The sequence below is a fragment of the Manis pentadactyla genome, chromosome 11 (genome assembly GCF_030020395.1).
Source record: "Manis pentadactyla isolate mManPen7 chromosome 11, mManPen7.hap1, whole genome shotgun sequence".
Taxonomy (NCBI): Eukaryota; Metazoa; Chordata; class Mammalia; order Pholidota; family Manidae; genus Manis; species Manis pentadactyla.
Genome location: NC_080029.1, coordinates 79,951,129 through 79,974,518, shown reverse-complemented (window position 1 = coordinate 79,974,518; position 23,390 = coordinate 79,951,129). Strand labels below are relative to the sequence as shown.

Below are 23,390 nucleotides of genomic sequence, written 5' to 3'. Positions count from 1 at the left end.
TCATATGAACCAAATATATTTTCATAAAATTATACCTTTTGCAAACGTAGTTATTTTATTGATGGAAAATGCCTACCATGTATTACAACTTTCAGAAGAAGTCCTCTCTGTCAAAACAACCATCTATATTGAGGTCATCTTCTATAGGAAAATGGCTGACTTAATTTCTTCATTTAGTTCATAGAGAAGCCCAGGATAGCTAGGCCATGAGGCTTAATTAGTGCTATGGGAAGTGGATGGAATTAACAAGAACAAACAAAAGACCAGCCAGCCCCATTTCCAGCCAAGGCCAGAGGAATGGGAGAGGGAATGAGAGAGCAAGGCCATTAGTCATGCATCTCTCAATTTTTCCTGGTGAAGTTTTAGCTAGGCAGGTAGGATGTTTTGTTAGATAAACCGAGGATAATGTTGAAGATAGAGTCTTGATGCTACAGGTTCACTCATCTCACATTAATCTCCACATTTTAGTAACTGATGTAGCACAGCCTGGACAGTCAGCAGGAATGCTGAGTCTTGCAGGGATGCAGTCAGTCTCCCTTCAGCCTAGATCATGATTGAGGGGGGACCTCCTCAAGCTAACCCTGCAGTTGAGGTTGAGAGTAGACCGACAGATGCAGTGGCCACTCATGAACCTGTAGTCAGTGGGGGTCCTGGTGAGGTAGGGTCAGGCAGGGATTACTATTGGGATGAAACAAAGCTGAGAAAGAACAGCTCACATGTTATATCAGCCACACCAGGCAACTGCACCAGGGGCACAGAGGCTACAATGTTGCAGATTAAGGGAAGATGGGGATAGACCACTGCAATGCCCTGACTCTCCTGCTGTGATGTAGAAACATAAATCCCTCTCTCCCCATATATTTTCTTTCCACATGGAGAAGAAAGTAGGGGAGAGACGGAGGAGTATTCATGAGTCTGAACATATTAATCTCAATGAGAGACTATCAAGAGGCTGTTTAAATTCTTAAGTGAGTTTAAGTTGGAACTATACTGGATAATTAGTTAATTTGTTTATCAACTTCTCTGTGAGTGGTGACATGAGAAGTGGTGACAACTCTCATGAGAATGACAGATAAGTTATCAACAAAATAAAGACCATGCATTCTTTTTCACACATTTAAGTTGTAGCGTAAAGTAAATTTTCAGTTTGTTCCATATAAGGATTATTGCTCTAATCATACAACAAAAGTGTCCCTTGGAGAGGCTGGCTAAAATTATCTTGGTAAGATAACCACAGCTGAGCTCTGCTCTTAGGCACTTAATTTTATCAACACACCCAGAATGAAGCAAATTCAGATTAGTTGCTATGTGCCACCCATACATTAACTTATAATGACATCATACAAATTTATAATGAGAGGTAGAACCACCAGAAAGAGTAATTCTCATCCCAGGGTCACTGGTCGTGTCATTTTTCAATAGTTTGCTTAATTCCAACAACCAGAGCAGAGAGAGTCAGTCAAGTGTAGGATGTTAATGGCTTTTGTCATCCATCTGTAATAGCCTGGTGACTACATCTCTAATGAAGGGAATTTCCTATATTGGATAAAATATCTTTTCGCTTATTGGATAAAATATCTTTTCGCTGGTTTGTTGCAATAGTTAGGCTTTCAGAATGACATTAGACAGTGATCCTGAATTCTGGCTGCATCTTAGAACTGCCTGTTGAGCTTATTAAAAATACAGTTGGCAAGTCCTCATCCACACCTAGTGCATCAAATCTTCAGAAGCATCAGCAATTTTTAAAAAGTTTTACAGGAGATTCTGGGTCCTGAAGGAGAGGTGAGAATCCAGAACCACACCATTGCAGTGAGGTCACAGCAATCACTGTAGGCTGAAACTGCTGGTGATGGATTCTGTGCTTCTGTTCCAGGATGACTGAAATAAAATTCTGCCCAGGGAGCTAACACTCTACTCCTCAACAACAATGCTACATAGAGACACTCATACCGGAAGGCAAGTGAACAGTGAATACATTCACAGAATTCCTGTAGAGGTTTGGAGTTGGTTCAAGGCAGATGTTTAAAGACTGAATAATAGCAACAAGAATGATGGCCAATTTCATTGAAAAAAACATTTCTTAGGTCCGATCAGATGTTTGACAGACAAATAATTGTTTCCCAGGATACATTTTCTTATTTTTCCATTTAGTACTAGACTACATTCAAGTATTCCAGATTCATTGCCTTAAATGTGTCCTTGTCACTAAGTTCTGGCCCGTGTGAAATGAGCTGAAGAAATGTGAGCAAATCCCTAGCCATGCTCTCTTCGGAGGAAGCTGGTTTTCTCCTGCCTTGTTCCACTCCCATGCACTGGAATGTAGATCTGTGGCGAGCTGGTTGCAGTCATCTAGACAAACACCACCTCAGAGTTGGGAAATGATGGAGTGGCAATGTAGGGGTATAGAGCAGGGCCACCTTCCCACCCTGGACAAATTGCCTCCCCCACGATTGTTATGTATGGGAGAAATAAAGTTTTATGTGTTTGAGGTACTGTATTTTAGGAATCCTCATTGTAGCAGATTCCTCTGTACCTTAAATGTGAAAAAAGCTATGGGACCAGTAGCCTTACATCTTCACTTACTTGTAGACTTCCTTTCACTATAACCTTCTCCAAAATTCTGGGGTCAGACTTTCAACAAATGAGAAACTAGCAGATTTTCAATGTTCACTTTTTGAAATATTCAACCTAATATTTTTAAGTTGCAGTGGATCATGACAATTATATCTCTTACTGAGTGTTCAACACCCTGCTAAAGATTAACAAGAGAATGTGTGCCTCACATTGGAACCAAGGCCTCAGTCTGTCTCCCTTTGCCTTTTCTAGAAAGACTCCATCAGACCCTCATACCTTTAGCACAGAAAGGTGCAGAAGGTACGAAGGTGCAGATAATGGAAAACACTCACTGAGGACTTAGTTCCCGTGTGCTAACAATGTCCCTTAAACTTGCCCTTAGCTGACATCACCATTCCTCCTGGTTAGAGGACTCTTTATGTCCTGTCCTTATTCTCATCTTCTCTCTCTACTCCTGTCCGGGAAGAAGACCTCTTTACTCTTGTTTTCTCCTTGAAATTCCTCTTTCATATTCCCAATTGTCCATCTGACCTTAAAAGTGCTCCCTCTATTTTGATATTTCCTTCACGAGCTTCTAGCCCAGGTTTTCCATCATGAAATACCAAAAACCTGTTGTTCTTCCATCTTGCTCAGGCATTACTATTGAGCATATACTGAAGTGGTAAATTGCTTATGTTTACTGCTAATGAATACAGTTTAATAAGAGAAAGAAGGTAATCTTCAACAATTTAAAATGTCAAATCTTAATATTTTGAAATAATATTTTGGAATTAAGTAAGCACATTTGTATATATACTTTCATCACTGTGAATGTCCTTGTTCTCTTGAAGTTTATATTCTTGTGGTTGGAAAACAGTCTCAGAATCCCATCTTGTGAAAAAGGTGTTTCTGAATTCAAAATCTCATTTGGATAACCTATTTTACTTCTTGTTTTGGTAGAACTAGAGTCACTTTCCAGGGTTTCTATGTTACTGAAGGTATTGTCTTTGACCCTGAAGAAGAACTTGATATTTACTACCTTTGTAATCTTCCCACCATAAAAACTGGGTGGAATATTTATCTCATACTCAATGCAGGTTATCGAATGTACCAAATAAAATGAGTAAAAGATGAGCCATTTCTTTCTTGTGTTTCTAAAAATATGGTAGTTAATAGATGTCGAGATCCTTATGTCTCAGAAATCTGAAGGAGATCCATCTCAGGGAGAGAAGGAAAAGAAAGATTTGGATAAAATGTATGATCGCATTGCTGACCTTAAATGTATGGATCAGGATAAGTGAAAACTTATTTCTGGGCAAAGAATGGGCAGAAAATATGACTTCTTTACTTGTGACGTGGAGTTATGGTGAAAGAGTACACAAAAACACTTTGAAATCTTTATATTATAGAGAAAACACAGTGTGAGGTGTTGTGACTGCTCTGTATATTATAATGTTAGAATAAGAGTTCTTAGAGACTGAGCTAATCAGAAGTATTAATTCAATTTTGCACCAAAAATATGCAGGGGCAAATGAATAAGGTTCAACTTGGCATCATGAATTTTATTCAACAAGGAGGGATAGTTACACAGGGATAGTTACAAGCTTTGGTTCCATTACCCCCCACCACACTGTCATTTGAGAATATTGTGCTAAATATTCTGCTCTTTACTTATCCAATAACATCATGTACATCATAAATTTTCAAAGGAAAATGCCAATTGGGTTTATTTTGGTTAGGAAGCAAAGAGTGTGCCTAGTTTTTTTCTTGCTTTTGCAAATGCTGTTGCCTACATTCTTTCACTAATAACTAAAACTGAAAATTAATGTTGCATCACCATTTCACACCCCATAGGATGGCTATTTTGAAAAAAGAGAGAGAGAGAAACTGACAAGTGTTGGTGAAGATTGGAGAAACCGGAACCCAAGTGCACTGCTGTTGGGGATATAAAATGATGTAGCTGCTATGGAAAGAGTTTAGCAATTCTTCAAAAAATTAAAAATTGTTAAAAATTGAATTACCATATGACTCAGCAATTTCACTTCTAGGTATACAATAAGAGAATTGAAAGCAAGGACCCAAACAGATATTTGTACATCCATGTTCATAGCAGCATTATTCACAATAGCCAAATGGAAGCAACCCAAGTGTCCATTGATGGCTGAATGGGTAAACAATAGGTGGTACATACATTCAATGGAGTAATTTTCAGCTTTGTAAAGGAAGGAAATTCTGCCACATGCTACAATGTGAGTGAAACTTAAAGACATTTTTCTAAGTGAAGTAAGCCAGTCACAGATAGACAAATATTATATAATTCCACTAATGTGAGGCACCTAGAAGAGTCAAATTCATAGGTACAGAAAGCAGAATGGTGGTTGCTGGGGGCTGAGGGAAGGGGGAAATTGGGAGTTACTGCTTAATGGGAGTTATAATTTTATTGTTTAATAATTTAATTTTATGAGGTGAAGAATTCCTTGAAATGGTGGTGGTGATTCACATTATGTGGTGATTCATGCAGCAATGTGAAGGCACATAATGTACACTTAAAAATGGCTAAAATGGTAAATCTTATGCTATGTATATTTTAGCACAATTGCAAAAATTGATGTTGCACCATCTCAAAGGACTCTAACATAGAGAATAAACTGTGATGTAAATCAAGGTTACGGACAATGTTCATCTTATTGGTTTGACATCATTGAGGAGAGGATCCTGATAGAGACTGGGCCATAATCTTGAAATCTTATAAAGGGGAAATCCAAAAATTATAGTTTTGATCTATCTTAGGGAATCCACTGTGTAAAGGATCTGACCTTCTTATGCAATATTAGATAAAAGGAACAATCTGCATGAATAGTCCTTGTGGTATTTCCATGACTCTAATTCTAGAATGTGTATGGATTAGATCATTTATCTGGAGAGAAGGAGATGCACTGTGATTATTTCGTGCCTTAGTTATTGTACTATACCATACTCTCATAAATGTATCACACATTGCATAACCCCAAGATGATGAGATGAACATGACCCAGATGAGATGGTCCATAACCCAGACCCAGGCTAGCTTATGTGAATAACCTCTTCAACTGATGTACAGGAAGTTGTCTGTTAGAGGGTGTCGTGGAGATTCCCAAAAGTCTGATGGGATCCTCATTCACTCAGACATTATAGTTAAAAGCCATGAGCTTTCAAGTGAATAATGGTATCTAGAGGCTCAATTTTCTGGTGTTCTTCCCTTAGTCACTGAAACAGGGTCTGGCAGCCCTTGGCCCTAGGTCCTTATTCACATCAACTGATTGATAAAGTAGGACCTTAGTTCTGAGTCTGAAGACAAGCATAGGGAAAGGGGAAGAGATGAGCAGACTGAAATGTGCAAGAGCAGCAGACACTCTCCCTACCATCCCCTATCACTGCTCCTTAACCCATTTCAGTCAGTTACAGGGAATAATAAAGATATTAAGGGATTTCTTTTAATTATTACCTAAACTGGATAAATAGATTCAAGGGGCTTTGAGTTCTTTGTGTTTCATTTGTTTCAAGTTGTGCCACAGAGAAAAATAACTTCAAACCCAGAAACCCCACGTAACCATCCTGGAGACACTTGACTAGTTCAATTCACTTTATTTCTATTGAACTAGAGATTTGCATGAACACAGCTTTGGAGCACACATAAGGCAATCACTTCCTTTTCCTCTTGGTGCTGGGTATTCTTTCCCTACAGGCATCTATCCTCATGACACATTCGGAATGTGCTGAATTACATGACCTGTTTGAAATCACATCTCAGAGCACTGTGAACCTAGCCCATGATGCCTGTGTGGTGTCAGGGGAAGGAGGGAAGGAGGCAGGTGATTAAAATGAAATGATTAAATTTACCATTCTCAATTGTGACCTGTAAGGATCAGTATGGAGGTTATATTCTCCTGCTCTAACCTCTTAGGGAGCACTCATCTAGCATGGTTAAAGGCTGATACCTTCCTGGTCCATGAGGCTTTTCTGGTAGTGATTTATTACCATAATACCATTTACATGAACAGGAACAATTTCTTTGATGTCATTTTGCCATCGACAAGTGATCAGGGCAAATCCTTGCAGGTAAGCAGATGTGTATACACAGTCTGACATCAAGGATCCTTCCATTAAATTACAATACACGGCTTCTATGTATTGCTTGCTCCTGTGACATTTCTTAACTCCATTCTTACATTGCACAAACAGGTTGTAACAGGCCTGTTGCAGCTTCTTATATGATATTAGGATGAAGAAATGTTCTTTGACACAGTGGAACCTGTTGTGGACATTTTTCATCTTTATTTCATCATCACAGTAGCTTGGATCAGTCAGTGGACCTCCAGGAGAAATGATGGTATGCCTTTGGAAACTTGTTTTGATAGGTGGCTTGGTAGGCCCTGTACTGTCCAATTCCTCCAAATAATCTTCAAATTCTTCTTCTTTAGCATCTGCGTAATCATAGAACAAATGTGTCCCTTGAAGCTGCCGTGGCTGCTGCAGCAGGAGTAGTGCCAGCGAGCCGGAGCCCGAGCCGCACAGGCAGGGGCCGCGTGGCGATGAGAGTCCGCATGAGCACCTGCGGGGGAGCACAAGAGCAAATGGGTTTCGCGGTGATACCGGGCCTGCCTCTGTTCCAGGGCAGGGTCCATTCTACCGTCAGTGGCTATTCGGACTTCTAAGACGGGGTCATTTTTAAATTGACAACTGAGAATCTATTTAACTATTTGTGAAATACTGACCTAAAAGTGAGCTGACAAGACCCACCGTCAGTCTAGAGGACTATGGATAAGAGAGGGAGAAGTGATGGGAGGAGGAAGGGAAAAGGAGAAAGGGAGAGAGATCAAGGTAAAGAGGGAGAGGGGAAAACAAGGAAGGAAGCAGGAAGAGAGCAAGGGAGAGATGAGGGGCAGGAGGGAAGGAGGAAGGAGGTGCAGACAGCAGCGGGGAAAGAGGGAAAGAGGCAGGGGAGGCGCACATGCTCCCGCCTTCTGGAACAAACGCATCTGTTCCTTTCTTAGGAGTTGAGACCGTGCCCTGAAAAGAGCCGTAAGTAATCCCCTCTCCCCTCATAAACATCCTGCAGTTGGGACGAAAATTCTTCATCTTACGACTCCACTCCACTCGTATCCCACCACAGGTGCCTGTGGAGAAGGGATCAAGGAAGGCAGGGTCACATGAACACCCGAGGCTAAGCTTCCTTGAGTGTGTGCCTTTATCGCCGCTTCACTGCCTTCAGCTGCTTGGTGCCTTTGGCAGCCTCCTCTGTCACCTCTTACCTCTCAGAATAGCTTTTTTGCCGAGATGCATCACTAACTTTGTGTTTTTTTCGTTATTATTTTTTCTGCCCTTGGATAGATTCATGGTTTCTGCTAGGACCAGGTTTTCACATCCCTAAACTCTCTCGTCTTGTGTGCCTACCTGTAATTATAGTAACCTCACATCAGAGACTTCCAGGCGCTACATTACTGCCTTCCCCTTGTGTCTCACCCCTATTCTCCCCATGGTAGGAGGCACCAATATTTCCCTAACCCTTTATGTATGTGTGAGCAAGTTTTTGCTACACAAATGTATGAAAGGATATACTAAATGACTTACATTTCCAAAAAATGGTATCATTTTTAAATGAAATGAAAACATTTAATTTGGTACATATTGATGAGGACCATTATAACAACTTCCCTTGCAAGACCAGGAGCCGTAGTACCACATGACCCAGAAATTGTGCCCAGTGGCTAGACCTCAGGGCACAGTCTCTTTAGTGGAAAGGATCATCTTTCCTACAGGACTGCTGGGCCTATTGATCATTTTCCATTCCTATTCCAAATCTGACTATTAATTATTACTTCTCCAGTGAGGCTTTCTTCTCAGGGAGAGGCAAGTACCTTAGGTATACTGGGGAGCAGTCTTCTCGCCTATCTTTACCCAAGGCCTCCTTCCCTCATTCAGTCCTTGTTTTGCCTGTGCTTCAGAGAATGGGTGTTTCAAGGGCTGGGCTGGAGAGATGCGGATAGTGGGGATATCAGCCTCTCTGGGTAGCGCAGGAGCTTGGAGTAGGAAGAGAGAAAAACAAGTCTGAGCAGCTGAAATAAATACATTCTTGGAGTCACCCTAAAATAAAACTAATAAACAATAATGTCTAACATAATGGGCAGTTATGTGCCAAGCTCCATACATATATTATCATTATCATCATACAAATAATCTTATGGTAAAGATATTATTTTAGCATAGCTTCTGTTTTTGTTGTAATTAATATCTCTTTGTGAAAGGAGGTTGCTTAAAAATCTTACATTTAAGTCTGGCAGAATCCTGGTTCAAGTCCAGGTCAGAGCTCTGATTTCTACATCTCTGCTCTTATGCCTCCATCAGTCTAGTTTCCCTTCTTGAGGCTAGGTTCTACCTCCTTCTCTTGGCTGTCTTCATAACTCTTTGAGACAAGACTAAGAGAATCAGAGGCCACCAAAGTGGCCGGAATTAGGCCACTTTGTCTGAATTGTCTGTCACTATAGTGCTGTGATGAACTGGTCCATGTGCCATGAAGCCTAGCTGTGCTGTTGAAAAGCAATTTCCTGGGTTTTCTTACTCCACTGTGCTCTTGGTGTAAGAGAAGTCCCACCACAAGGCCACCAGAGTGGTTCTGTAGTTGGTAGCTCAGACACCCAGACCTACCTAGAGATGGAGATGGAAAGCCTCTGATTCCAGGTTGAATCCAAATCTGTTTGTATGTGAGTAGAAACGTTCTGAGAATGGTGGAGTTAAAGAAAGGTGGATGTTGGGGACACACATCAGAAAGTGGAGAGAATAGGAAAATTGAGGATAAGAGGTCCGAGAATGGGACAGAAAAGAAGTGCTCTGCACTGGTGATATGAGCGCGAGCACACTTGGTGTGGCCATGTCTGCGAGCTGGGCCTCCATCCTTGCTTTCAGACTCTCCTGTCTCCATGAGGGAGCCTCTTCAGAAGAGTGATGCTTCTGCGACAGTCCAGGGAGCTCAGTGCACGTTCCCACGGATGTCCACCTCCAGCCTCGGTGGCCTTTTGGGCTGAGGGAACAGGACAGCACGTGCGTGAGCGGCAGAGTGCAGCTCCTGCTGAGGACACGCACCTGCGCCTGCCCAGGAAGGACACCTCTTCCGTGTTAATATCCTCAAACTTTTAAATCTTTTAATAATGAACTCAACTTATGGTTTCATACTTTTTGAAAGTCCTTTCTCACCCTCAAAGTATATGCATTTTCACTTCTATACCATTTTATTATTTTTTTGGCTTTTTAAGTCTTTCATCCATCTGAAATTTATTTTGAAGCATAGAGAGAGGTAGTTTTTTTTTTTGAGAGGGCATCTCTCATATTTATTGATCAAATGGTTGTTAACAATAAAATTCTGTATAGGGGACTCAATGCACAATCATTAATCAACCCCAAGCCTAATTCTCAACAGTCTCCAATCTTCTGAAGCATAACGAAAAGTTCTTACATGGTGAACAAGTTCTTACATAGTGAATAAGTTCTTACATGGTGAACAGTGCAAGGGCAGTCATATCACAGAAACTTTCAGTTTTGATCACGCATCATGAACTATAAACAATCAAGTCAGATATGATTATTCGTTTGCTTTTTATACTTGATTTATATGTGAATCCCACATTTCTCCCTTATTATTATTATTATTATTATTAAATAAAATGCTGAAGAGGTAGGTAGATGCAAGATAAAGGTAGAAAACATAATTTAGTGCTGTAAGAGGGCAAATGTAGATGATCAGGTCTGTGCCTATAGACTGAGTATTAATCCAAGCTAGACAAGGGCAACAAAATGTCCACGGATGCAGATTTCTCTCAAAACGGGGGGGGGGGTGAGGTTCTAAGCCTCACCTCTGTTGATCCCCAATTTCTCACCTGATGGCCCCCCTGTGACTGTGCCTGTCTTAGGTTGTTCCTCCCTTGAGGAATCTTACCCATCTCTGGCTAACCAGTCATCTTCGGGGGCCATACAGGGAAATGTAAAGTTGGTAAGTGAGAGAGAAGCAATATTCTTTGAAAAGGTTAGCTTTTTACTTCTTTGCAGATTTATGCCCTGTGGCTTCTATGCCCTGCATTTGTCTTGAGATATCTTTACCACTTGGAAGAATTATGATACTCGGTAATTTTTTATATGAGGCACGAATTCTACTAAAGGGTTGTAATTAGGAAGGAAGAAGAAAAGATATAGCAGTAGCAGATGGAAGAAAACATGAGAAGATTCATTATTTCTTTGACATATCTTCTTGTAGAGTAACATAAGCATGTATAGGTTTTAACAAAGTACTAATTAAATTGCTTGCACACATTAACATAATAGGAATACAGCTACATAACAAAAGCAGACCTACAATTACCAGCCATATCCAGTGAAACCAAGAAAACCAGTTAGGTACCCTAGGCATTTGTGAAAACTTATCAATGATATGATGGGTATTGTCTAACTGAATTTGAATAGTTTGAGAAAAATCAGACAAATTAAAACAACACATTCCTGGGAACTGTTCACATCCCATATTGGGGTGTGTCCATTCTTGGGTTCTGTGATTCTGCTGCTGTTTTGTTCCTTCAGTTTTTCCTTTGTTCTTATACTCCACAGATGAGTGAGATCATTTGGTATTTGTCTTTCTCCACTTGGTTTATTTCACTGAGCATAATACCCTCTAGCTCCATCCATGGTGTTGCAAATGGTAGGATTTGTTTTCTTCTTATGGCTGAATAATATTCCATTGTGTGTATGTACCACATCTTCTTTATCCAGTATTCTACTGATGGACACTTAGGTTGCTTCCAATTCTTGGCTATTGTAAATAGTGCTGCGATAAACATAGGGGTGCACCTGTCTTTTTCAAATTGGAGTGCTGCATTCTTAGGGTAAATTCCTAGGAGTGGAATTCCTGGGTCAAATGGTAAGTCTATTTTGAGCATGTTGAGGAACCTCCATACTGCTTTCCACAATGATTGAACTAATTTACATTACCACCAGCAGTGGAGGAGGGTTCCCCTTTCTCTGCAACCTCGCCAACATTTGTTGTTGTTTGCCTTTTGGATGGTAGCCATCCTTACTGGTGTGAGGTGATATCTCATTGTGGTTTTAATTTGCATTTCTCTGATAACTAGCAATGTGGAGCATCTTTTCATGTGTCTGTTGGCCATCTGAATTTCTTTTTGGAGAAGTGTCTGTTCAGTCACTCTGCCCATTTTTTAATTGGATTATTTGCTTTTTGTTTGTTGAGGTGCATGAGCTCTTTATATATTTTGGATGTCAAGCCTTTATCGGATCTGTCATTTACGAATATATTCTCCCATACTGTAGGGTATCTTTTTGTTCTATTGATGGTGTCTTTTGCTGTACAAAAGCTTTTCAGCTTAATATAGTCCAGCTTGTTCATTTTTGCTGTTGTTTTCCTTGCCTGGGGAGATATGCTCAAGAAGAAGTCACTCATGTTTATGTCTAAGAGATTTTTGCCTATGTTTTTTTCTAAGAGTTTTATGGTTTCATGACTTACATTCAGGTCTTTGGTCCATTTTGAATTTACTTTTGTGTATGGGGTTAGACAGTGATCCAGTTTCATTCTCTTACATGTAGCTGTCCAGTTTTGCCAGCACCATCTGTTGAAGAGACTGTCATTTCCCCATTGTATGTCCATGGCTCCTTTATCAAATATTAATTGACCATATATGTTTGGGTTAATGTCTGGAGTCTCTAATCTGTTCCACTGGTCTATGGCTCTGTTCTTGTGCCAGTACCAAATTGTCTTGATTACTATGGCTTTGTAGTAGAGCTTGAAGTTGTGGAGTGAGAACCCCCACACTTTATTCTTCTTTCTCAGGATTGCTTTGGCTATTTGGGGTCTTTGGTGTTTCCATATGAATTTTTAAACTATTTGTTCCAGTTTGTTGAAGAATGCTGTTTGTAATTTGATAGGGATTGCATCAAATCTGTATATTGCTTTGGGAAGGATGGCCATTTTGACAATAGTAATTCTTCCTAGCCAAGAGCATGGGATGAGTTTCCATTTGTTAGTGTCCCCTTTAGTTTCTCTTAAGAGTGTCTTGTAGTTTTCAGGGTCTAGGTCTTTCACTTCCTTGGTTAGGTTTATTCCTAGATATTTTATTCTTTTCGATGCAATTGTGAATGGAGTTGTTTTCCTGATTTCTCTTTCTATTGGTTCATTGTTAGTGTGTAGGAAAGCCACAGATTTCTGTGTGTTAATTTTGTATCCTGCAACTTTTCTGTATTCCAATATCAGTTCTAGTAGTTTTGGAGTGGAGTCTTTAGGGTTTTTTTTATGTACAATATCATGTCATCTGCAAATAGTGACAGTTTAACTTCTTCTTTACCAATCTGGATTCCTTGTATTTCTTTGTTTTGTCTAATTATCATGGCTAGGACCTCCAGTACTATGTTAAATAACAGTGGGGAGAGTGGGCATCCCTGTCTTTTTCCCGATCTCAGAGGAAAAGCTTTCAGCTTCTCACTGTTCAGTATGATGTTGGCTGTGGGTTTATCATGTATGGCCTTTATTATGTTGAAGTACTTGCCCTCTATACCCATTTTGCTGAGAGTTTTTATCATGAATGGATGTTGAATTTTGTCAAATGCTTTTTCATCATCTATGGAGATGATCATGTGGTTTTTGTCCTTTTCTTGTTGATGTGGTGGATGATGTTGATGGATTTTCGAATGTTGTACCATCCTTGCATCCTTGGGATGAATCCTACCTGGTCATGGTGTATGATCCTTTTGATGTATTTTTGAATTCGGTTTGCTAATATTTTATTGAGTATTTTTGCATCTACATTCATCAGGGATATTGGTGTGTAATTTTCTTTTTTGGTGGGGTTTTTTCCTGGCTTTGGTATTAGGGTGATGTTGGCTTCATAGAATGAGTTTGGGAGTATTCCCTCCTCTTCTATTTTTTTGAAAACTTTAAGGAGAATGGGTATTTTGTCTTCTCTGTATGTCTGATAAAATTCCGAGGTAAATCCATCTCACCCGGGGGTTTTGTTCTTGGGTAGTTTTTTGATTACAGTTTCAATTTCTTTGTTCGTAATTGGTTTGTTTAACTATTGTGTTTCTTCCGTGGTCAGGTTTGGAAGGTTGTATTTTTCTAGGAAGTTGTCCATTTCTTCTAGGTTTTTCTCTTAATAAGTTTGGCTAGAGGCTTATCTATTTTTTTTATTTTCTCAGAGAACCAACTCTTGGTTTCATTGATTTTTTTTCTACTGTTTTATTCTTCTCAATTTTGTTTATTTCTTCTCTGATCTTTATTATGTCCCTCCTTCTGCTGACTTTAGGCCTCATTTGTTCTTCTTTTTCCAGTTTCGATAACTGTGATGTTAGACTATTCATTTGGGATTGTTCTTCCTTCTTTAAGTGTGCCTGGATTGCTATATACTTTCCTCTTTTTTTTTTTTTTTTTTAATAATTATTTTTTATTGAAGGGTAGTTGACACACAGTATTACATTACATGAGTTTCAAGTGTACAACACAGTGGTAGAACATTTATATACATAATTCTAGGTTCCAGCTATCACCCTACCAGGCTGTTACAATATCTTGACTATATTCCTTATGCTATACATTACATCCTGGTTACTAATTTATTTTACCATTGGAAGTCTGTCCTTCTTTTTTTTTTTTTTTTTTTTTTTTGTGAGGGCATCTCTCATATTTATTGATCAAATGGTTGTTAACGACAATAAAATTCTGTATAGGGGAGTCAATGCTCAATGCACAATCATTATTCCACCCCAAGCCTAATTTTTGTCAATCTCCAATCTTCTGAGGCATAACAAACAAGTTTTTACATGTAGAACAAATTCTTACATAATGAATAAGTTACATAGTGAACAGTACAAGGGCAGTCATCACAGAAACTTTCGGTATTGCTCATGCATTATGAACTCTAAACAGTCAGTTCAAATATGAATACTCATTTGGTTTTTATACTTGATTTATATGTGGATACCACATTTCTCTCTTTATTATTATTATTTTTAATAAAATGCTGAAGTGGTAGGTAGATACAAGATAAAGGTAGAAAACATAGTTTAGTGTTGTAAGAGAGCACATGTAGATGATCAGGTGTGTGCCTGTAGACTATGTGTTAATCCAAGCTAGACCAGGGCAATAAAACATACACGTATGCAGAAGATTTCTCTCAGAACGGGGGGGTGAGGTTCTAATCCTCACCTCTGTTGATCCCCAATTTCTCACCTGATGGCCCCCCTGTGACTGTGCCTGTCTTAGGTTGTTCCTCCCTTGAGGAATCTTACCCGTCTCTGGCTAACCAGTCATCTTCCGGGGCCATACAGGGAAATGTGAAGTTGGTAAGTGAGAGAGAAGCCTTATTGTTTGAAAAAGTTAGCTTTTTACTTCTTTGCATATTTATGCCCTGTGGCTTCTATGCCCAGCATTGGTCTTGAGGTATCTTTACCACTTGGAAGAATTATGATACTCGGTAAATTTGATATGAGGCACGAATTCTATTTAAGGGCTGTAATTAGGAAGGAAGAAGAAAAGCTATAGAAGTAGCAGGCGGAAGAAAACATGGGAAGATTGATTATTTCTTTGATATATCTTCTTGTAGAGTAACTTCAGCATATATAGGTTTTAAGCTACTACTTAAATTGCACACACACATTAACATAATAGGAGTATAGTTACATAACCAAAACATATCTGTAATTACCAGCCATCTGCAGTGAAACCAAGAAAACCAGTTAGGCACCTTAGGCATTTGTGAAAACTTATCTATGATATGGTGGATATTGTCCAACTGAACTTGAACAGTCTGAGAGAAATCAGACAAATTAAAACAACCCATTCCTGGGGACTGTTCACATGCCATATTTTCTTTTAACAGTAAATAGTTTGTAGTTGTAAGACTTTGGAGCGCTACAATTTGCACTTCTCCAAATTCTTGGTTGAGTTCCAACAGTATAGATCCAGTCCAATTTTGTTGTTTTACTGTATGCACAGGCCAGCTTAGATATCTCCTTCCTCATTCCCATAGCAAGTCCAGGAACTGGTGGGATGAGTGCATCTACAGCCGTAGCAGTGCGTGGATCTTTGTTGGGGTTTTTTGATGATCATTTTCTGGCATGAGTCTTCCAGAGAGTGCAGATGTTGGAAGTTCTTTTTCATATCGTATCTTAGTTCATTTTCGGGGTAGCCCAATTAGGCTTTGATCCTCTGTATAAACACAAACAGACCCTTTGCCTACACTTTTATATGCCCATTATACCCTTGTGTAGAACTCGTTGGAGGTTACCACACAGGAACTGCCCTTTTTTTTTTTGCTTTGTTTTTGGTATCACTAATCTACGCTTACATGATGAATATTATGTTTACTAGGCTCTCCCCTATACCAGGTCTCCCCTATAAACCCCTTTACAGTCACTGTCCATCAGCATAGCAAAATGTTGTAGAATCACTACTTGCCTTCTCTGTGTTGTACAGCCCTCCCTTTTCTCCTACCCCCCCATGCATGTTAATCTTAATACCCCCTTACTTCTCCCCCCCTTATCCCTCCCTACCCACCCATCCTCCCCAGTCCCTTTCCCTTTGGTACCTGTTAGTCCATTCTTGAGTTCTGTGATTCTGCTGCTGTTTTGTTCCTTCAGTTTTTCCTTTTTTCTTATATTCTACAGATAAGTGAAATCATTTGGTATTTCTCTTTCTCCACTTGGCTTGTTTCACTGAGCATAATACCCTCCAGCTCCATCCATGTTGCTGCAAATGATTGGATTTGCCCTTTTCTTATAGCTGAGTAGTATTCCATTGTGTATATGTACCACATCTTCTTTATCCATTCATCTATTGATGGACATTTAGGTTGCTTCCAATTCTTGGCTATTGTAAATAGTGCTGCAATAAACATAGGGTTGCATCTGTCTTTCTCAAACTTGATTGCTGCGTTCTTAGGGTAAATTCCTAGGAGTGCAATTCCTGGGTCAAATGGTAAGTCTGTTTTGAGCATTTTGATGTACCTCCATACTGCTTTCCACAATGGTTGAACTAACTTACATTCCCACCAGCAGTGTAGGAGGGTTCCCCTTTCTCCACAGCCTCGCCAACATTTGTTGTTGTTTGTGTTTTGGATGGCAGCCATCCTTACTAGTGTGAGGTGATACCTCATTGTAGTTTTAATTTGCATTTCTCTGATAATTAGCGATGTGGAGCATCTTTTCATATGTCTGTTGGCCATCTGTATTTCTTTTTTGGAGAACTGTCTGTTCAGTTCCTCTGCCCATTTTTTAATTGGGTTATTTGTTTTTTGTTTGTTGAGGCGTGAGAGCTCCTTATATATTCTGGACGTCAAGCCTTTATCGGATGTGTCATTTTCAAATATATTCTCCCATACTGTAGGGATCCTTCTTGTTCTATTGATGGTGTCTTTTGCTGTACAGAAGCTTTTCAGCTTAATATAGTCCCACTTACTCATTTTTGCTGTTGTTTTCCTTGCCCGGGGAGATATGTTCAAGAAGAGGTCACTCATGTTTATGTCTAAGAGGTTTGTGCCTATGTTTTCTTCCAAGAGCTTAATGGTTTCATGGCTTACATTCAGGTCTTTGATCCATTTTGAGTTTACTTTTGTATATGGGGTTAGACAATGGTCCAGTTTCATTCTCCTACATGTAGCTGTCCAGTTTTGCCAGCACCACCTGTTGAAGAGACTGTCATTTCGCCATTGTATGCCCATGGCTCCTTTATCAAATATTAATTGACCATATATGTCTGGGTTAATGTCTGGATTGTCTAGTCTGTTCCATTGGTCTGTGGCTCTGTTCTTGTGCCAGTACCAAATTGTCTTGATTACTATGGCTTTATAGTAGAGCTTGAAGTTGGGGAGTGAGATCCCCCCTACTTTATTCTTCTTTCTCAGGATTGCTTTGGCTATTCGGGGTCTTTGGTGTTTCCATATGAATTTTTGAATTATTTGTTCCAGTTCATTGAAGAATGTTGCTGGTAGTTTCATAGGGATTGCATCAAATCTGTATATTGCTTTGGGCAGGATGGCCATTTTGACGATATTAATTCTTCCTAGCCATGAGCATGGGATGAGTTTCCATCTGTTAGTGTCCCCTTTAATTTCTTTTAAGAGTGACTTGTAGTTTTCAGAATATAAGTCTTTCACTTCTTTGGTTAGGTTTATTCCTAGGTATTTTATTTTTTTTGATGCAATTGTGAATGGAGTTGTTTTCCTGATTTCTCTTTCTTTTGGTTCATTGTTGGTATATAGGAAAGCCACAGATTTCTGTGTGTTGATTTTGTATCCTGCAACTTTGCTGTATTCCGATATCAGTTCTAGTAGTTCTGGGGTGGAGTCTTTAGGGTTTTTTATGTACAGTATCATGTCATCTGCAAATAGTGACAGTTTAACTTCTTCTTTACCAATCTGGATTCCTTGTATTTCTTTATTTTGTCTGATTGCCGTGGCTAGGACCTCCAGTACTATGTTAAATAACAGTGGAGAGAGTGGGCATCCCTGTCTAGTTCCCGATCTCAGAGGAAATGCTTTCAGCTTCTCGCTGTTCAATATAATGTTGGCTGTGGGTTTATCATAGATGGCCTTTATTTTGTTGAGGTACTTGCCCTCTATTCCCATTTTGCTGAGAGTTTTTAACATGAATGGATGTTGAATTTTGTCAAATGCTTTTTCAGCATCTATGGAGATGATCATGTGGTTTTTGTCTTTCTTTTTGTTGATGTGGTGGATGATGTTGATGGACTTTCGAATGTTGTACCATCCTTGCATCCCTGGAATGAATCCCACTTGGTCATAGTGTATGATCCTTTTGATGTATTTTTGAATTCGGTTTGCTAATATTTTGTTGAGTATTTTTGCATCTACGTTCATCAGGGATATTGGTCTGTAGTTTTCTTTTTTGGTGGGGTCTTTGCCTGGTTTTGGTATTAGGGTGATGTTAGCTTCATAGAATGAGTTTGGGAGTATCCCCTCCTCCTCTATTTTTTGGAAAACTTTAAAGAGAATGGGTATTATGTCTTCCCTGTATGTCTGATAAAATTCTGAGGTAAATCCATCTGGCCCGGGGGTTTTGTTCTTTGGTAGTTTTTTGATTACCTCTTCAATTTCGTTGCTGGTAATTGGTCTGTTTAGATTTTCTGTTTCTTCCTGGGTCAATCTTGGAAGGTTATATTTTTCTAGGAAGTTGTCCATTTCTCCTAGGTTTCCCAGCTTGTTAGCATATAGGTTTTCATAGTATTCTCCAATAATTCTTTGCATTTCCGTGGGGTCCGTCGTGATTTTTCCTTTCTCGTTTCTGATACTGTTGATTTGTGTTGACTCTCTTTTCTTCTTAATAAGTCTGGCTAGAGGCTTATCTATTTTGTTTATTTTCTCGAAGAACCAGCTCTTGTTTTCATTGATTTTTGCTATTGTTTTATTCTTCTCAATTTTATTTATTTCTTCTCTGATCTTTATTATGTCCCTCCTTCTGCTGACCTTAGGCCTCATCTGTTCTTCTTTTTCCAATTTCGATAATTGTGACATTAGACCATTCATTTGGGATTGCTCTTCCTTTTTTAAATATGCTTGGATTGCTATATACTTTCCTCTTAAGACTGCTTTTGCTGTATCCCACAGAAGTTGGGGCTTAGTGTTGTTGTTGTCATTTGTTTCCATATATTGCTGGATCTCCATTTTGATTTGGTCATTGATCCATTGATTATTTAGGAGCGTGTTGTTAAGCCTCCATGTGTTTGTGAGCCTCTTTGCTTTCTTTGTACAGTTTATTTCTAGTTTAATGCCTTTGTGGTCTGAAAAGTTGGTTGGTAGGATTTCAATCTTTTGGAATTTTCTGAGGCTCTTTTTGTGGCCTAGTATGTGGTCTATTCTGGAGAATGTTCCATGTGCACTTGAGAAGAATGTATATCCTGCTGATTTTGGATGTAGAGTTCTATAGATGTCTATTAGGTCCATCTGCTCTACTGTGTTGTTCAGTGCTTCCGTGTCCTTACTTATTTTCTGCCCAGTGGATCTATCCTTTGGGGTGAGTGGTGTGTTGAAGTCTCCTAGAATGAATGCATTGCAGTCTATATCCCCCTTTAGTTCTGTTAGTATTTGTTTCACATATGCTGGTGCTCCTGTGTTGGGTGCATTTATATTTAGAATGGTTATGTCCTCTTGTTTGACTGAGCCCTTTATCATTATGTAGTGTCCTTCTTTATCTCTTGTTACTTTCTTTGTTTTGAAGTCTATTTTGTCTGATATTAGTACTGCAACCCCTGCTTTCTTCTCACTGTTGTTTGCTTGAAATATGTTTTTCCATCCCTTGACTTTTAGTCTGTACATGTCTTTGGGTTTGAGGTGAGTTTCTTGTAAGCAGCATATAGATGGGTCTTGCTTTTTTATCCATTCTGTTACTCTGTGTCTTTTGATTGGTGCATTCAACCCATTAACATTTAGGGTGACTATTGAAAGATATGTACTTATTGCCATTGCAGGCTTTAAATTCGTGGTTACCAAAGGTTCAAGGTTAGCCTCTTTAGTATCTTACTGCCTAACTTAGCTCGCTTATTGAGCTGTTATATACACTGTCTGGAGATTCTTTTCCTCTCTCCCTTCTTGTTCCTCCTCCTCGATTCTTCATATGTTGGGTGTTTTGTGCTGTGCTCCTTCTAGGAGTGCTCCCATCTAGAGCAGTCCATGTAAGATGTTCTGTAGAGGTGGTTTGTGGAAAGCAAATTCCCTCAGCTTTTGTTTGTCTGGGAATTGTTTAATCCCACCGTCATATTTGAATGATAGTCGTGCTGGATACAGTATCCTTGGTTCAAGGCCCTTCTGTTTCATTGTATTAAATATATCATGCCATTCTCTTCTGGCCTGTAGGGTTTCTGTTGAGAAATCTGACGTTAGCCTGATGGGTTTCCCTTTATAGGTGACCTTTTTCTCTCTAGCTGCCTTTAACACTCTTTCCTTGTCCTTGATCTTTGCCATTTTAATCATTATGTGTCTTGGTGTTGCCCTTCTTGGATCCTTTCTGTTGGGGGTTCTGTGTATTTCTGTGGTCTGTTTGATTACTTCCTCCCCCAGTGTGGGGAAGTTTTCAGCAATTATTTCTTCTAAGATACTTTCCATCTCTTTGCCTCTCTCTTCTTCTTCTGGGACCCCTATAATACGGATATTGTTCCTTTTAGATTGGTCACACAGTTCTCTTAATATTGTTTCATTCCTGGAGATCCTTTTGTCTCTCTCTATGTCAGCTTCTATGCGTTCCTGTTCTCTGATTTCAATTCCATCAATGGCCTCTTGCATTCTATCCATTCTGCTTATAAACCCTTCCAGAGTTTGTTTCATTTCTGCGATCTCCTTTCTGGCATCTGTGATCTCTTTCCGGACTTCATCCCGTTTGTCTTGCGTATTTCTCTGCATCTCTGTCAGCATGTTTATGATTCTTATTTTGAATTCTTTTTCAGGAAGACTGGTTAGGTCTGTCTCCTTCTCTGGTGTTGTCTCTGTGATCTTTGTCTGCCTGTAGCTTTGCCTTTTCATGGTGATAGGAATAGTCTGCAGAACTGGGACGAGTGACGGCTGGAAGGACTTCCTTTCTTGTTGGTTTGTGGCCCTCCTCTCCTGGGAGAACAGCGGCCTCTACTGGCTTGTGCTGCGCAGCTGCGCGCAGACAGGGTTTCTGCTTCCTGCCCGGCTGCTATGGAGTTAATCTCCGCTGTTGCTGTGGGCGTGGCCTGGCTCGTGCAGCTACTCCAAAATGGTGGAGTCGCGTTGGAGCAGGAGCTGCTGGGAGGCTATTTATCTCCGTAAGGGGACTCCCTGCTCCCTGCAGCCCAGGGGTTAGGGTGCCCAGAGATCCCGGATTCCCTACCTCTGGATTAAGTGACCCGCCCTGCCCCTTTAAGACTTCCAAAAAGCACCCGCCAAAACAAAACAACGACCACAAAAAAAAACAAGAAAAAAAATTTTTTTAATTAAAAAAAAAAAATTTTTTTAATTAAAAAAAAAAGGTGGTCGTTCGTTTTTCTTTATTCTCCGGTGCCAGCCTCAGGCCTCTGCTCACTGGTCTTTCTGCCCTGTTTCCCTAGTATTGGGGTCCCTGTCCCTTTAAGACTTCCAAAAAGCGCTCGCCAAAACAAAGCAGCAAAAAAGCAAAAAAAAAAAAAAAAAAAAATGGTCGCGCGCTTTTCTTATGTCCTCTGTCGCCCAGCCTCCAGTGCCTGCTCACTGTCCTTGCTGCCCTGTTTTCCCAGTATCGAGGGCCCTGCACTCTGGCCTGGATGGCTGGGGCTGGGTGTTCGGCAGCCCTGGGCTCAGTCTCCCTCCCGCTCTGCCTGCTCTTCTCCCGCCGGGAGCTGGGGGGAGGGGCGCTCGGCTCCCGCAGGGCCGGGGCTTGTATCTTACCCCCTTCGTGAGGCGCTGGGTTCTCTCAGGTGCGGATGTGGTCTGGATATTGTCCTGTGTCCTCTGGTCTTTATTCTAGGAAGGGTTGTCTTTGTTATATTTTCATAGATATATGTGGTTTTGGGAGGAGATTTCCGCTGCTCTACTCACGCCGCCATCTTCCGTCCCCTGCTATACTTTCCTCTTAAGACTGCTTTCTCTGCGTCCCACAGAAGTTGGAGCTTTGTTTTGTTGTTGTCATTTGTTTCCATATATTCCTTGATCTCTATTTTAATTTGTTCATTTATCCATTGATTATTTAGGAGCATGTTGTTAAGCCTCCATTTGTTTGTGAGCCTTTTTGTTTTCTTTGTAGAATTTATTTCTAGTTTTATACCATTCTGGTCTGAAAAGTTGGTTGGTAGAATTTCAATCTTTTGGAATTTACTGAGGCTCTTTTTGTGACCTAGAATGTGGTCTATTCTGGAGAATGTTCCATGTGCACTTGAGAAGAATGTATATCCTGTTGCTTTTGGATGTAGAGTTCTATAGATGTCTATTAGGTCCATATATTCTAGTGTGTTGTTCAGTGCCTCCATGTCCTTGCTTATTTTCTGTCCAGTGAATCTATCCTTTGGGGTGGGTGGCGTGTTGAAGTCTCCTAAAATGAATGAATTGCAGTCTATTTCCTCGTGTAATTCTGTTAGTGTTTGTTTCACATATGCTGGTGCTCCTGTGTTGGGTGCATATATATTTAGAGTGGTTATATCCTCTTGTTGGACTGAGCCCTTTATCATTATGTAATGTCCTTCTTTATCTCTTGTTACTTTCTTTGTTTTGAAGTCTATTTTGTCTGATATTAGTACTGCAACCCCTGCTTTCTTCTCTCTTTTGTTTGCCTTTAATATGTTTTTCCATCCCGTGACTTTTAGTCTGTGCATGTCTTTGGGTTTGAGGTGAGTTTCTTGTAAGCAGCATATAGATGGGTCTTGCTTTTTTTTTTTTTTTTAAATAATTATTTTTTATTGAAGGGTAGTTGACGCACAGTATTACATTAGTTTCAAGTGTACAACACAGTGGTAGAACATTTATATACATAATTCTAGGTTCCAGCTATCACCCTACCAAGCTGTTACAATATCTTGACTATATTCCTTATGCTATACATTACATCCCAGTTACTTATTTATTTTACCATTGGAAGTCTGTCCTTTTTTTTTTTTTTTGTGAGGGCATCTCTCATATTTATTGATCAAATGGTTGTTAACGACAATAAAATTCTGTATAGGGGAGTCAATGCTCAATGCACAATCATTAATCCACCCCAAGCCTAATTTTCGTCAGTCTCCAATCTTCTGAGGCATAACAAACAAGTTCTTACATGTAGAACAAATTCTTACATAATGAATAAGTTACATAGTGAACAGTACAAGGGCA

At 39.8% G+C, this 23,390-nt stretch overlaps 1 protein-coding gene across 1 annotated transcript; it reads right to left on the bottom strand.

Moving 5' to 3' along the window:
* Positions 1–5,180: 5,180 nt before the first annotated feature.
* On the bottom strand, positions 5,181–7,875 carry RNASE9 (ribonuclease A family member 9 (inactive)). Its single transcript, XM_036880665.2, has 2 exons — positions 7,845–7,875; positions 5,181–7,196 (listed from the first exon to the last, which is right to left on the bottom strand). The coding sequence occupies exons 1-2, from the start codon at positions 7,873–7,875 to the stop codon at positions 6,517–6,519; spliced, it is 711 nt and encodes a 236-aa protein (XP_036736560.1). The 3' UTR covers positions 5,181–6,516.
* Between the last annotated feature and the right edge of the window lie 15,515 nt (positions 7,876–23,390).

Bases quoted from the DNA above. Each gene is read 5' to 3' on its own strand.
- RNASE9 (XM_036880665.2), bottom strand. From the start codon at position 7,875: ATGCATCTCGGCAAAAAAGCTATTCTGAGAG. The intron at 7,197-7,844 runs GTAAGAGGTGAC...GCCCTGGAACAG, and splicing joins CAAAAAAGCTATTCTGAGAG to AGGCAGGCCCGGTATCACCG.